Source organism: Gymnodraco acuticeps, unplaced genomic scaffold, assembly GCF_902827175.1.
Source record: "Gymnodraco acuticeps unplaced genomic scaffold, fGymAcu1.1, whole genome shotgun sequence".
Classification (NCBI taxonomy): Eukaryota; Metazoa; Chordata; class Actinopteri; order Perciformes; family Bathydraconidae; genus Gymnodraco; species Gymnodraco acuticeps.
Genome location: NW_022990990.1, coordinates 1,009,041 through 1,024,845, shown reverse-complemented (window position 1 = coordinate 1,024,845; position 15,805 = coordinate 1,009,041). Strand labels below are relative to the sequence as shown.

The following is a 15,805-nucleotide window of genomic DNA, read 5'->3' as shown; positions in this document are numbered from 1 at the left end:
ATTGAAGCTGTTCATCCTATGATTTAAACCTACTACTTAGATGCAATTTTGAAACATGTAGTGTTGTTAAGAAAGTCAAAAAAAATCACCAAAATGTGTACAGGTTACCAAAAACTGTCAAATACTGAAAGCGGGTCTTGTATTTCTTGTCAGATTTGATCTGACAGTTCATGATATTAGTCAAAACTTTGCCAGTTTTAATTTTTAATAAGTCCTTTTACAGTTGCTGACAATATTTGAATTTGAGAGGCTCCTTTTTTTACGTGAGGAATATAAAATACTAGCAACTTCATTAATTGTAGGGAAAGCATCAAAAGATCATTAGTTTAATGAATCTAACATTATTTGTTTCCATTGTTATGGATTAAGTCCTTTAAATACTTCCAAATGATTTTTCTTTCTGGTTTGAACATTCAATTTAAGCCCATTGAACATTATAGTTTGTGTTTAATACTTTATAAGTTACCTTTAACAGATGTATATACATTAAAGTGTTATTAATCTCCATGGAGTCTACACTGTTGTAGTCCTGTAAACAGCCACCAGAGAGAGCCTGGTGTCAGCTGGAGGCTCTCTGCTGCCTGTGACCACTGCAGGAGAAGGCAATCATACCCTTTCCCCTTATCTGGAGTTATTTACAACCAGTTTACTGGAGGAGAAATAATGTATCATCTTCAGTGTCAGTGTGACCTACCATCTTTGCTCTGCTGATGGGATGAATATCTGACTTCTAAGATGTGCAGGCAAGGACAGAAAGTTACAGGACAGTGAGTTTCTTTGCCATGGAAACGGTGCAACTGTGAGTGTGTGTGTGCGCCTGTGTGTGTGTGTGTGTTCTGTGCCAGGGAGCTAGACTGACAGCTAGTGAGGTACTGAAGACAGTTTGCTGCAGGATCCTCCGACTTTTGACCTCCTTCAGAGGAGTGATGCTGGCTGTAGGGCTGAGCTCAGGCAGCGTGCAGGTATGGTAGGGAAAGAGTGTGTATAGTGTGTATTTATTTTCAAAATGTTCCTAATAACTGATATTGTCCAATCCTACAGATCAAGCCTCAACACTGACCTCTTTTATACATTTTTCACGAGTTCTGCCACTTTTTAGCTACTTTTTAAAGCTTACCTACTGTAATATGCAAAATCCACTTTTTCACATCCTTCATACATAAACATGTGTCCCTTCTGTGTAAAGAGATTTTGAAAGTTTCAGGAAAAAAGATTGGCTCTCTTTTTGTCCTGATCCATTTCTATAAAAACCTGTCTGAAAATGAGCTGATCAGATTTTGGCCACTTTATGATGTCATAACGATTTTTTTGCTTTGTGTAACCATTAGCCAATCACCAACCAAGGTAACAATCTTTATATCTTTACATTATCCTGCACCATCACAGGACATCTTGAGCAGTATGTGTGAATCTCTCCGGCTTTGAAACGTCTCTCAGTACATGGAGCTTGACAAACATGGCAGCCGTGCCCCTAGGCTTGTTCCACTCAGACATTACATCCCTCTCCTCTGAGATGTTAATATTTTAGTGGCTGGCAAAATCCCAAGCATGACTTCTATGTTGTACTTTCAAAACTACGGGTGCCGTGCGGAACACAATGTTGTGCGTTCTTAGATGTCATTTCTGAGCTTTATTTCCTGTTTTGTTAGAAAGTTACAGCTGTAGCTAAATTTGAGTATTTTTTTTATCAAATGATGGATTTATATTGAGGTTAATTAGAAAAATGGAAGTGCTGAAAAATATGTTATAATCTACACCCATGTTTCACCTCATTATACCTTAATTAGCCTTCTTTGTGCTAGTCATTGATAGGTTCATTCCAGTGGTAAATATTGCGATTCAGCTTCTCCAACGGTTATGTGTTGCTGTTAGTGAGTTGGATAGAAAACAAACTTTTTTTCTTGCAGCTATCCCAAGATTTTTCTTCTTTTGATCATCAAAGCTGTTTTGTTCTGACTCCCTGAGTAATGTCTGCAGGGCAGTGCCCCCCCCCCCCCCCCCTCTAGACAGGACTTAGGGTCTCGCTGAGAGCTCAAACCTCCCCCTAAACTCTACTTTGTTTTTGATGTGCTTATCGCCATCAGGCCAGCAGCAGCACTTCAACTCTCACTACTGCAAAATGTTTGTGTCGACGTTTTTGGTAAAGTTTCAGGATTTCTTTCCTCTCTGAGTCTCTTTTGGCAAACATAAATATTCTAGAGACTGTGTGTGAACTTTGTGTGACTTCTTGGTACAGTAAATAATATCTCAGTGTATGGTATTTACATTTGTTGGGCCAAGAGGTATCTTTACACACAAGCATATCCATACTATAAAGTGTTTTGTAGCCACACCAGGGGTCAACACAACACTAACATATCTATGCAATATATACTATCTAAAGATTTAGTTTGCTATGATATTTTATATAAATGTTCATGCTCCCAAAAAGATGAAACCCACAGACTTTCTTTATCTCCTTACTTTTATGCCTTCATCAAATTCACATCTTTTCTCTTTTGTAAAGTATCCCTAAAAATGAATCAGCTGATGGCAAATAAATTGGATACACAGATCTCACGCCATTATTTGGTCAAAACTTCATTTTAGAATTTCTTTTTTCAGACCAAAATATCTGCCAAACAAATGACTTAGTGATCAACCATAGCTTGCCTTTGTGCTAATTAGCATATGTTAGCATGTTATCAAGATAAAATAAGATAAGATATTAATCCCAAAATTAAATTCAGGTGTTATAGCAGCAACAATATAAGAGGCAAACACAGAGTACACATGAGAATACACACAAAGATAAGAACAAATAATACGAAAATAAAATAAGAGAAAAACATGTGGGAACAGTGTGAATATAAAAAACTAAAAGAACATGAGTTAATCTCTGATCAGGGGAATGTGCCTGCACCTGTATCTCTCACTCTGAATTCAGTCGGTGAACATGTCAAACATGATGCGTGTTAGCGTGCTGATGTTAACATTTGAATCAAAGCCTCACAGATGACTTACCTCTTGTTCCTTCCTCCAGGTGTTGGAGGTGCCCTCTGGGAGGCTCCTGGCCACTCTGCTGGGACACACCAAGACGGTGCTGCACTGCCGCTTCAGCCCGGACGGCCAGACCCTCATCACATCCTCCGAGGACACCACCATCAGGGTGAGCTGGGAAATGTATTTTTCTTATTCCCAAATCGGCATCAGAAACAGCTTTATTGCCAAGTATGTTTTCACAAACAAGTCATTTGCCTTGGTGTATATGGTGCACACTCACAGTTAAAGAAGATACATTGTAAGAAAAACACCACAAATAAAAAAAGTTATACAAAAATAAGTAAAACTATTATAACATTACAATTATTTACATTTAATATATACAGTAGATATACCAAAAAACAACGTACAGTATATTATGAGAACATACTCATAATATGTAGTATTGTTTTGAAAAGTTGAAAGCAGTGCAGATATTTAGAGAGGTAGCTTATGTGCAACATATTCAGAGGGTTGTGCAGAACTGGCAATATAAATGAAATAAATAAAAACTGGGATCAATAGAGTATATCGAATCTAAACTCCTCTCCTCCACCAGTTGCTCCTTCCTCTCGCTTCCTGCTTGGTTTTTCCGTTTCCTCCCATCCATCACCCTCACCCTCTTTCCTTCCCTCATTCATGGCATGTTCTTTCACCTCCTCCCTCGACGTGCATCAATTTTTCTTCTCTGCTATCGATTGTTCTCCCTGCCCATCCCCATTCCTCTCACCTTGAGTAAAACTGCCTACTCTGCTGAATCACTCCCCTCACTGCCTTCACTTCCCTCTACTTGTTACACTGCTCTGTCTGCGTGTTTCTGGCCGTTATGGTCCGTCAACCCCCACTGTTCATGCTCTGTTGCCCATGTCCCCCCCCCCCCCCTCCTCCTCCTCCTCCTTCTTCTTCATCCTTCCTTTTTGCTGACAGACCTGTCCACTGCAGCACTTGTTCCGTATTCATGCGGCCGCTGCCTTTGCCATCTATATTCTCACTCCGTCCACCTCTTATTCAGAAGCTATCCAGATTCATGCTGTTTGACATCAGCTAGGAAACGGGAGTGTGTATTTAGATGTTAATGCAGACGCAGAGTGAATGTAAAGAGATCCAGATGACAGTGATGTCAGCCGGTGATGGATTCTAACCTTTGGGCCGGTGACAGGTTCTATTCAGAAAGAGGAAAGAGGCAGAATTGCACACAAGGGCGTGATTGATAAGATGATGAGGGCGATTCGAAGTGTTCTGCCCCCATCTCTGGGCTCCGTTTTTTTTGCTTATTTACCTGCCTGTCATAAAATCAGAGATGTGAAGATACTACACAGATGCATTAGCACACGGAGCACACTTAAGCAGGGCAGACAGCTCTTTTCAAACTTGACACCATTTGAAACAGAAACGGCCTTTCATTTGAGTTATTTTCATTACTTTTATTTGGGAGATTGTTATTGAGAAGACTGGGAGTTCATCTTGGTTCCTAATGAAGATGTCTGCATGTATACTGTACCTGTTATTTAAATGTGTGTTAATGCGTACAATTGGTATTTAAAGGAACATTTATTCTCTAACTGTGTTTATTCGGACCTCCACAGTAAAGTTTTGGGAAATAAAAAAAAGACCAAGGTCAAAATGTGAAACTAGTCCCAATGGACATAATTATGAGACGAGGGTTTGAACAAAATACCAAAATGTTCCCTCAGTAAGCCAAGCTTTTAAAATCAATAGTCTTCAGACTTCTCACCTTCGAATGAAATTTTAAAACAACAAGTTTAATCTTAAAATAACTATACTTAGATTCTGTAAAAGTTCTATCCAATACAGAGACTTTTAACGTGAATTTTCAAACCTAGCCCTCACAGAGGTAAATGCATGTCATACATCATCAGAGGAAGTGGCCTAGGGCAAAAAATGCAAAGGTAACAACCAATGCTGTGAGGAACTGGACAGCACAGACTTTCTCATCTGGAAAAAGTTGGTAGACAGAAGTATGACAGTGTGAGTCTCCTGTTAGAATTCTATGGATTGTGGGTAATTTACCCAAGAAAGTCAACATCTCTGAGTCTGGAAAAATGTGTTTAAGTTAATAGCACCATTGTTAGAAGTATTCTTTAAAGTCTCTTTTTCCTCCTGCAGGTGTGGAGGTGGCAGTCTGGGGAGTGCAAAGTCCTGCAGGGTCACAAGGAGCAGGTGAGATGTTTCTCTCTGCTCTCCACCTCTCCCTCCGACACCAGACTGCTGTCCTGGTCCTACGACGGCACTGTGAAGGTAACGCTCATACACACACATGTGTATATATATTATTTTACAGCTGCAGAAAAATAAAATCCAAAATAACCCTCTCTTTCTCCTGCTCACTGTAAGATGTGGGACACAGAGGGGGGCGAGAAGCTGCAGGACATCGAGGCCCACCAGGGAGCCATCCTGTCCTGCCACGCCTCTCCAGACGGGAGCCTCTTCGCCACCACTTCAGCTGACAAGACTGCTAAGGTCCAACACTCAAACACACACCCATGGGATGAGACATATCTGTTTGCGCCGACGCCAACAACGTGACCTATTACACATCGGCGTCTCCCCCTGAAGCCCCCCTTCCCAACTCATTACTTACAGCATATGCACAGGGACGCGCTGCTGCGGGCGATATCTGAGGCTGCGTTTCTCTCCACTAGGGAGGGGGGGGGTCCTTAGATAGTAGCGAGCACCAGATGGCCCGGGGCCTGGTGAGTTAGCGGCAGGTCCTCCTACACCCACGTTCAGTGATCGTCTAGTCTGGCCTGCATCAGACCCACTTCCATGTCTGGATGTATTTCTTTGCCAGTTTAGCAACACTGCTGCGCTTGACTTTGCTCTGACTTTGAATGACTCAGTGGGCTAGAGATGTCTTTTTTAAACTTTCCCCAAGCTACTCTCGTACTTTTCTTTTTCATCATCCACACAAAACGATAGGCAAGGCAAGTGTCTTTATATAGCACCTTTCAACACAAGGCAATTAAAGGGCTTTACAAAAATGAAAAACATTAAGAGCATTAGGAAATCAGCGGAATCACATTATAAAATGTAATTTAGAAACAGTCAGTAAAAGGCAAAGGGAATCAAATAAACATGAAACAAGCTAATATAGAATAAAACAGGTCTTAAATACACGAATAACAGTTACAGTGCAATTAAAACCTGCAGGATTCTGGGAGATTTTTTCAGATATTGGAAGCATAATTACTGAACGATGCTTCTCCATGTTTAGTAAAGTAGCAGGAGATCAGGAATATATTTCCGCCATAAACCATTCAGTGCTTTATAAACCAGCATGTAGTTTGAATTTTTCGACAGACAAGAAGCCAGTGTAAAGACCTCAGAACTGGAAGGATAGCACAGTAAATGTTGAACTGTACTGAAACTCTCTTTTTCTCTCTTTTTTCCTTTTCTTGGAAAACAGCTAGATTTAAGCTTATCCGTCCAATATTCTACCACACGTAACAGCTTTCCCTTCCTGAACGTCCAGTATTCAAAACAATCCAAAGTCGCTCCCTTTCATTTGTCAGAGCGCTTGATGTAGAGCCACTGTCACCCAGTTTCACACGGGAATTTGGATTTGGTGGACACTTCCTGTAGCGAGCAGCCACTGCAGCCAACCTGGCTTCTGTCAGAGGATGGTAGTGACAGAGAATGTGTGTTTTATGGATTTGGCAAAGATGATAATTGAGATGTGTGTGTGTGTGGTAAGATGCCAGTCACAGAGTCAGTGCTCTCCAGACCGAGTAGGGCATCGGTAGCTCACACAAACATAGAGTCCCTGCTCTCTATTGATCCAGAGGTCAAACCTAAAGCGAGTGTCTTTGTTGAGCACTACAAAAAGATGGAGGCTTCTCTGTCCGTTCCTTTTCCTCCACCTCTATTTCTCTGCTTCCTCTTCTCCTTTCTTTTCCTACTGACCTTCACATGAATGGGACTTTGTGTGCAGACAGAGTTAGCCCGCTGCCAAATGAAGTGTCTAATTATGAGCCGTGTTATTTTCTGTGCGGCACATAATGTGACCAGGGTCAGGAAGGAAGGCAGAGAGAGAGTGGATGAGGAAGAATTGAGGAATATAGAGAGACACAGAACACTAAGAAGGGAATTCAAAAGAAAGTGAGAGACAGAAAACAATAGAGTGAGAAAGCACTCATTAACAGTTTCATTATTGTGATGCAGCGTTCTAGCAACAGTAACTCCAATTTCGCACAAATATTTGTCTTCATTAGATTTTTTAATTAGTGATGACTGGTGAGTACATAAATACAACATATTATTATCAAGATTCAAAGGCGTTACTGTCATATGGCAATGGAAATCCTCCAACAACAACATACATATATATATATATATATATGACATAAAATAATTAAACAAATACAAAATAATGAAAAAAAAAGATTGACTAAGAATAATGTGAAAGTATTGCAAGAGAAGTATACTATATACATGTGAAATAGAATAATATGAGCTACAAATATAATTTAAAATAAAATACTGTACACTTAAATAAAATACAGCTTATTGTAATAATATGTAAATATGTGAGATGCAAACAGGTGAATGGTATGAAGTTGTGAAGGCAGTTATTCCCCGGTCAACACTGCTGTCTTAATTTATAAAATCAGACTTAACCAACAGTATAAATAACTCAAAGACAACAGAAACAGCTATTTGAGTCGTCTTCTAAATGCCTTTCTCTTAAATAAGAAATGTTTAGGCTAATATTTCAATGTGAAAAAGGCTGATTTCTACACTAACCCAAGTCATAATGTATACATTGTCATTTGTTGTTGTTTTATTTGATTTATTTCTTCTTTTCAGTCCCCATAATGCTTTATTTTATCCTCCCAGTTGTGGCACTGTGAGTCGTGGCAGTGCGTCCACACGCTGAGCGGCCACCAGGACTGTGTCCGGAGCTGCCGGTTCTCCTGGGACAGCCAGCGCCTCGCCACGGGAGACGACAACGGAGAGATTCGGGTGCGTGTTCCGACGGTTCATTATTTCCTTAACCTTTGCATTTCTCACTAAGGGTTGCTGATCAGGGAATTCAGGTTCATTAGCGAGCTGATTCTGCTGTCAGTGTCTAAGTAAAAGAAAGTGTAGAAAATGGGCAGCAGAACCTTTTAGTGGAGAGTAAGGTCATTTGCACTGAAAAAACGGAAAGGTTGACTTTAAATAAATGTATTACGTCAACAGATTTCACATTTAAGCTTTTTGAAAGTAATACTATTAAGTGCTTTTTATTGCTTTCAATACACAGTTATGTGAAATCTGTTGACGTTATACATTTAAACTAAAGTCAACGTTTTTTCCGTGTGCCCCAGGATACACACGTGAGTTCAAACACACGTTGCCCGTTGCAAAACATCCAATTTGCCGTGCAACATACAAAAACTCAATTAGAGCAGTCGACATGTCTTCCAGAGATCAGCCCGTAATTACAACTCATCATCACTCATTTAGAGAAAGTGCTTACTAATGCATCATGATTGCTGCAGTGTGCACAGAAGAGGGCGAGATGAAAGGAAGGAGGCAGGGCTCCTCCTCCTCCGCCTGGGGAGCGAGAGATTGAGGAGGTGCAGGTTGTGTGAGGAAGTCTGGATGAAGAGAGCAGGAAGAGGAGGAGATGTCTGACAGTGGGAGGTGAAGGAGAGAGGACTACGGCTGCCAAACATGGACCCAAGAGGCTTCGGAAATCTGCAGTAAATGAAAAGTTTGGCTGTGTGAGAGGAAGAGAGGAAGATTCTTCATCCTGCAGCCAACGAGGGGTTAATACCCTGTGGTGGCCTCCGCTGCTCTGCCCCATTATCCAGGAATGGACGACTCCATCATATCCAATTATATAAAAGCACACTGAAATCTCACCCCTGTTTCTATGGAAACAAATGTGAGTCATTCAGCACGAAAAGCATGCCAAGTGTTAAATATAGCTGTACGTGTGATACGTGTGTGTCATTGTCAAATGGACATGGCATGTGACCAGTTGCATAACAGCTGCAATCGACATGATGTGACGCTACAGTGATCAAACCATCGTTTCATTATTATGTAGGGCGTCACGGGTAGATTAACACTACATAACACTCTTAATTTCTCGCTTTATTGAGTTTGAAGCTTCGTCTTGACCTTTAGAGACAGAGCTTTGTCAAAAAAATGTTTAGATCTTCATAAAATATGGCTTTTACTTGTTATCACGTGACCTGACAGACATAGACACAAGCATGAATCCAAAGAAATGTAATTATCCCATATAATGAAATTGATTTTGTCTTGTGTGTTTTAATCCTCCGGTATCAATCTGGAAATTGTTGTCCTGAATGGCTAATTAGGGTAGTACATTTTAAATCTGACTCTGTACACATACTTATAATGCTCCAAAATCAATTTTGTTGCTAATCTTTGACATATCCAAGACTGTGATAAAAAAAAAGCCAGCCCCCAGATATGTATTATATGGAAAATTACTAATTTTCTCAGTTTTTCTCATTAAAAACAAACAGTGATTTCATGTTTTCAAAAGGGAATTTAAAGGGTTAAAATCCTGAAAATGATTAAATATTTGGTATTTTTGATTAGGACTGAAGTTGCTTTAAAGATTGAACAAAAAAAAGCGGTGGAAAAAATATTTTAAGATAATGTTTTTAGCAGTGGACATTTTTGTCCCGAAATGACTAATTAGGGTAGTCAATTTGAATGATACTGGAGTATGGCTTCTTTGTTGTTTATAAGTGACATTTATTTGATGCTTGTTGTATAATGTCCACCACAGCTCTGGAGTGTCAAAGACGGCTCTCTGCTGAGGATCTGTTCCCGGGACGGTAAGGACGCCATGGACTCTCTGCACGGAGGCTGGGTGACCGACCTGCACTTCTCCCCTGACAACTCTCTACTGGTCTCCACTGGCGGATACATCAAGGTACGTGGACTCTGCATTCAGACACTTACTCTGATATACACGTGCGCTCTTCAATTTACGACCACGACACTCTTGTTATTAATACCATTTATTAAACCCCAACACGGCGTGTGTTTGCAACACGGTCGAAAACGGTTTGCTCACACAGACTCAATCACCCGCACCTGTGCCGGTGAGGTCAGCTAAATACCATGTGTCCAATTGCATGCCTTTTGCTTTTTCAACAATATATCCTTGTGTATGGGAGAGGGAGAATTAGTAATTGTGATTTATTGTAGAAACAACAGAAAAATGCCCCCAACATGAACCATTGTTACTTGAGAAGCAATGCAGTGGTGCAGGTTTACATAAAAACACTCAATACCTGAGGGAGTCATATCGATGCCTCTTTGTGACGTGACAAGTAGTGTGTGTGTGTGTGTGTGTGTGTGTGTGTCTCTTTCTCTTTCTTTCTGCCTTCACTTTTACAGGATATGGGGTCACAGAGCGGACAGTCTCAGCTGGGCTCTGATTGGCTATTTGCTGGGCAATGATGTAATTCTCGAGGGAGAGCAGTTTGATCGATGAGGCTTTATATCTCAGATTACTCCTGAAGCTGTGGTGTGTGTGTGTGTGTGTGTGTGTGTGTGTGTGTGTGTGTGTGTGTGTGTGTGTGTGTGTGTGTGTGTGTGTGTGTGTGTGTGTGTGTGTGTGTGTGTAGTGTGTGTGTGTGTGTGTGTGTGTGTGTGTGTGTGGTGTGTGGTGTGTGTGTGTGGTGTGTGTGTGTGTGTGTGTGTGTGTGTGTGTGTGGTGTGTGTGTGTGTGTGTGTGTGATTGTGTGTGTGGTGTGTGTGTGGGTGTGTGTGCTGTGGTGTGTGTGTGTGTGTGTGTGTGTGTGTGTGTGGTGTGTGTGTGTGTGTGTGTGTGTGTGTGTGTGTGTGTACCTGCTTGTGTGGGTCGACAGAGATGTTGGAGGCAGTGGTTCAGCTTTTTATAGACGGATATCCAACAACACACCAGATTCATGTTGTCATGATCATACATCCTGGAAACAAGCTGGAACATAATGAGAGTAGCTTGTTAACTTTATTCTGTTTTTAAAATATATATTTTATAGGATAACGCAAAAATAGTTTCATAAAACCCATACATGTTCTGAGTTACACATGCAGAGAAAACGCCCCCTGTAGGCTCTTAAAAAGAAAGATGAGGTGATATAAAGAACACTAGACAAAATGGCATGACATCATGTGAGAGAAGAGACTTAAAGGTTTGAATGTACTGCTTTTATTACAGAGAGGAGTGTTAGGTGGAACTTGCATCAATGCAAAGCAAACGGATGTAGAGATGGCAGGGAGCGCGTTTGGCTGAATTCCTGAAAGGACTGGCAACAATGTTTTTAAATTGGATGTACAAAGATTTACTACAAAGATGTGGAAGTAATTGCAGTAAAAAAGTATTTTGAGCTCAAATATTTCATGAAATAGGTCAACATTTGAGGAAATGGTTGCTTTTTGTTGAGAGTTAGGTGTACCCTAAATATACATTTAGACTCTTAAGTTAGTTAGTAAGTTAGTTAGTTAATTTAACATCTACAAGGGAGACCTTATCTTATTTTTCCAAAGTGAATTGATTAGATAGTATTTAGGAATTGAGACAAATGATTACATGTGGTGTTTCCCCTCTGCTTTGCTTTTTATCACAGCTTTTATTTTTCCCGTGAATGCAATATCCCAGGAACGGCTTCAGGGAATTTTTCACATTTGGCAAATAGTTCAAGTGTGAGTCAAGGAAGAACTGAGAAGAATTCGGTCAAGGTCACTCACAAAATGAGTTTCTGGCAATAACTCAAGAATTCACACTTCAGTCTAAATAATGAGGTGATGACATTTTGGACAGAAATGGATGTAAAGGGCAACTTGACCGGTTGGAGTAAGTCTATGCAGTTATATTACAGAATGGTAACTGTTTTACCCTTCTTTTTTTTACTTTAACAGACTTCAAACCAAGCTGTTCTTAACATTAAACTCCACCTACCAAATGATTTGTTTATCAGTATACTTCACAGACGGGGCTGCTCATCAGCCTCTCACATCACCATGACAGTCATAATTACCCTGGGAATCGGCTAAGAGATCACTCCATTACTCTATTTCACAGCGTTTTTGCTTGCTCTCTTATCTCCAGCGAGGCGTGTCGACTTGATGGATCAGCGTGGGGGTGTGAGGAGCAGAGATGGATTATTATGGCTGCCTGTCTTAAAGGGTGATCCCCCCAGAGCCGCGAGCTTTGATTGATGAATCGTACCGCGTGTCGGCCGGACAACCGTGAGAGGCCGTTCTGTCCGTCACTGTAATTATCATGACAACCTCTTATGACAGATATTACGGCCTGCAGAGTGAGGGAGGGGGATAATAATCTAACTGTCTATCTGCTTTTAATGATTATCGCCTGGGCCATGATGCAGCAAATGTCACGAAACTAAATCTTGGCAATTAGACTCGGGCACAGAACTTTAAACAGACGTGTTGATTAGTAAGTTAATATAAAAAATCCCTGCTCATCCAATAGCTGTTCCTTGTGTGAGTTTTTGGGTTGACAATGAAAAGGAAATGGTGTTCATGAAGCAGTGTGATCAAATCAAATATTTACTGAGGTCTTCATCGAACCGTTCCAATTATTTCTTCTTGGAGAAAGGCTCAGCAATCATCTGGACTTCCTCACAGGGGAATTTGGTTTGTGTTTACCCTCAGCTGGTGTAAGAGAGAGATTTCATTATGGAGGATTAGTTGGATTGTATTAAATGTACATTTGGATCATAGACTGATTGCTATTGACGTTTGGCTTGAATTCCATGAAAGCTCTGAACAATGGCTTTGCTGAGTGCTACACACTTTTTCTTCTTCATGGGAAGTAGAAACTAGTGGTTAGGAATGCATTACCACCACATAATCTGATCAGTTATACTTAATGTGGATATACAGTATAGCATCTTTATCATATGAACAAAGCTGCTGTTGACCTCATATTTCTGCCGATGTGCAGTAGCATTCACAGACGGGATGAAAGATATTCATGTAGCATATTCAAAGAGGCCCTTTGTAGTGTGTTATATAGATTTAAGTGCATGTAAATGGTCTGAAAAGGCTAAAATCCCAACGTTCACCACACTGGGAGTTTCTCTCCCCTAACATCACGTCAAATCTTTTGGTTTTCCAAAGCTCCAATGGATTGTTTTGCATACAGTATACAGAAGAAAAAGAAATAAGTATTAAACAAATTGTGGCAATCTGTTTTAGGGAGTTCTAATCTTTTGGTTTCCCCTTGTCTCTTTATAAAGGTATGGCACCAATTGCATACAGCTGCACTTATCAGTACATTTAGATTTACAATGTGTCAAAAGATTATGAATATTGAAAAGTTCTTATCCATAACAACATATAAAGGAGACATCTCAGTGTCATATCAAATACAAAATTCAAAGCTTGAAAAATATTCTAAAATGTTGATATTCTATTTGTTCCTATGGTTGGAGAGATGCTGTGTTAAGTATGTTCTGGTGACGTGAGGTGGAGGATTCCCACATTAGAGAGCACAATAGCATATAGCTCTAAGTGCCAATGGATTGTTGCATAAGAAAATAAAGTCAATTGTGGCAATCTGTTTATTTGCAATTACCTGCAAAATTAAAATAATCTGGATTATATGTTAACATTAAAACACCCCTTAAGCATTGTTTGTGTAATTACTGCAATCCTTATTGTATTGATTGCCATCTAGATCCATTGAAATGGCTCCATTTCCTTGGAATACACCATTCAGAAAAGGCATCTTTCCTTGCAATAGTATATTTGAAGTACCCACAAATCTTCACAGCTGTGACTGTGTTCTCTAAATAATCAGCTTGGGGGAAAAAACAAAACAGAAGAGAGCAGAGGAGGCTTGTTATTCTCAACGTGATGTGATTCAGTTTCAGCGATCAGATGCTCTCTCGCAGCTCTGAACATCTGAAGCCTTTCTTCAGAATGAGCCAGTGTGCGGCTGCTGAACAGGATGATGTTGTTATCGGTGGCGTAAGAGCAGGAGAAGTGACAGCGGGTGATGTCTCCCATGGTTCTCTCTACGTTGATATGATGCAACTTGAGCAGTCCTTATTGTTTGCCTCTTTCTATCTGCGGGTCCCCGTGTAGACGCGATGTTCTCCTATTTTTCCCTGTGGTCGTTCACACGTCAGTACTCCTGCCTTAATCATCTCTCAAGATCCTTTTTTTGTCTTTGCCTCTAAATCTGTTTTATCACTGTATGTTTGTGTGAATGTGTAATTAAAAGCAGCGGGTTGTGTGACGGGTATATGTGCTTGTCCAATCCCCTGTTGTGTGTACCTGAGTGTTTAACATTTCTTATGCTTCCTATCACACGTTCTTCACGTCAAATACCAAAAAAAAACACAACATGTGGGCTTTTATTGGAGCATTTGGTTGCAAAATTGTAAGCTGACGTGTGTGTGTGTGTGTGTGTGTGTGTGTGTGTGTGTGTGTGTGGTGTGTGTGTGGTGTGTGTGTGTGTGTGTGTGTGTGTGGTGTGTGTGTGTGTGTGTGTGTGTGTGTGTGTGTGTGTGTGGTGTGTGTGTGTGTGTGTGTGTGTGTGTGTGTGTGTGTGTGTGTGTGTGTGTGTGTGTGTGTGTGTGTGTGTGTGTGATGAAGTGGTGTGACTCCCATCAGTCCTCCTCCCTTTTACTCCTCCTGCCAGGAAATGCTGTACCTGTCTCACACCTGGCCTTCACACACACACACACACACACACACACACACACACACACACACACACGCAAACACACTCTCCCAACGGCAAGGAGGCAATCTGTCAGTGTCACGATCCAAGAGGGGTGTGAAGAGGCTCACCCTGACACACGCCCAGAAACCCAGAGTAATTCACACCAAGTTGTGATGAAATAAAAAACACTACAGATATTGACACAGATCTTTCCATCCGTACCTTTTTTTTTAAACAGTTTAGATTTTGAAAGTGTATTAACTGAGTGGACAGAGAAGTGGCTTGTCCTTGTTTAGCATACATCGATATCTTGTTACTCTCGAGCTTTGTCCATTTCACTAAGCCAGCTGTCTGAAGCCTTCTCATCGGCGTCCGTTCTCTCCTCTTAATCCTCCTATTCCAGTTTGTTTGGACTCCCTGATGCAACCATTATGCCTTTATTGATTTGTTGTTTTTTTTTTTTTTAAAGCTCTCAAATTTAGGAGAGGAATCGTGAGGGGATATTTTACCGCAAAAACGTTGCAGCCTTTAAACACAGTGTGTCGTTAACATTAAATGTGATTTGTAGTATCATTTTATTTTACTTTTACTGCATGTTTATTGGCGAAAAACTGCCATTAACTGTCAAAAGTATGACGTAAAATGGTACGATTTTGTGGCAATATCAAGGAATTTTCCGTGGACATCAGTAAATCAATGCAAATCTCTCCTGTGAATCTCACATGGATTTCTCTCATCAATCGTAAACTGGCTTTTACATACAGTAGTTCAACTGATTATATAGAGCTTGCACGCTACATTTATATCAATGCCCTTTTGCAGTTTGCAGCAGCATGCTAGTATTTTTTGCTCAACGCCAATAATGGTTATTTTATTTATACATTCATTTATTTTAATAGGGACAGTGCACATTAATCAACATTTCTGTAAATGTGCCAGAGTTAGCCAAGAGGCTATTTTTCATCTGTAGTCCCTGGACAGATTTTGTAAGTCACCCTAAAGACACATTTTCTTTAAAAACGTAGCATGGTAGATTTCTTAAAAAGCAAAGGGATACAACGTTGAAACTGTAGTAAAAAAACAGGTCCACTCTTCACTGACACAGGTCTG

At 40.4% G+C, this 15,805-nt stretch overlaps 1 protein-coding gene across 2 annotated transcripts in view; it reads left to right on the top strand.

Moving 5' to 3' along the window:
- Nucleotides 1-15,805, top strand: part of apaf1 (apoptotic peptidase activating factor 1) — a 57,628-nt gene that overhangs the window by 19,405 nt on the left and 22,418 nt on the right. For both annotated transcript variants that reach the window (XM_034235819.1, XM_034235820.1), the window contains exons 22-26: nt 3,023-3,148; nt 5,149-5,280; nt 5,377-5,502; nt 7,879-8,004; nt 9,797-9,943. In XM_034235819.1, the coding sequence (XP_034091710.1) occupies nt 3,023-3,148; nt 5,149-5,280; nt 5,377-5,502; nt 7,879-8,004; nt 9,797-9,943 (657 nt within the window). The remainder of the gene's footprint in view (nt 1-3,022; nt 3,149-5,148; nt 5,281-5,376; nt 5,503-7,878; nt 8,005-9,796; nt 9,944-15,805) is intronic.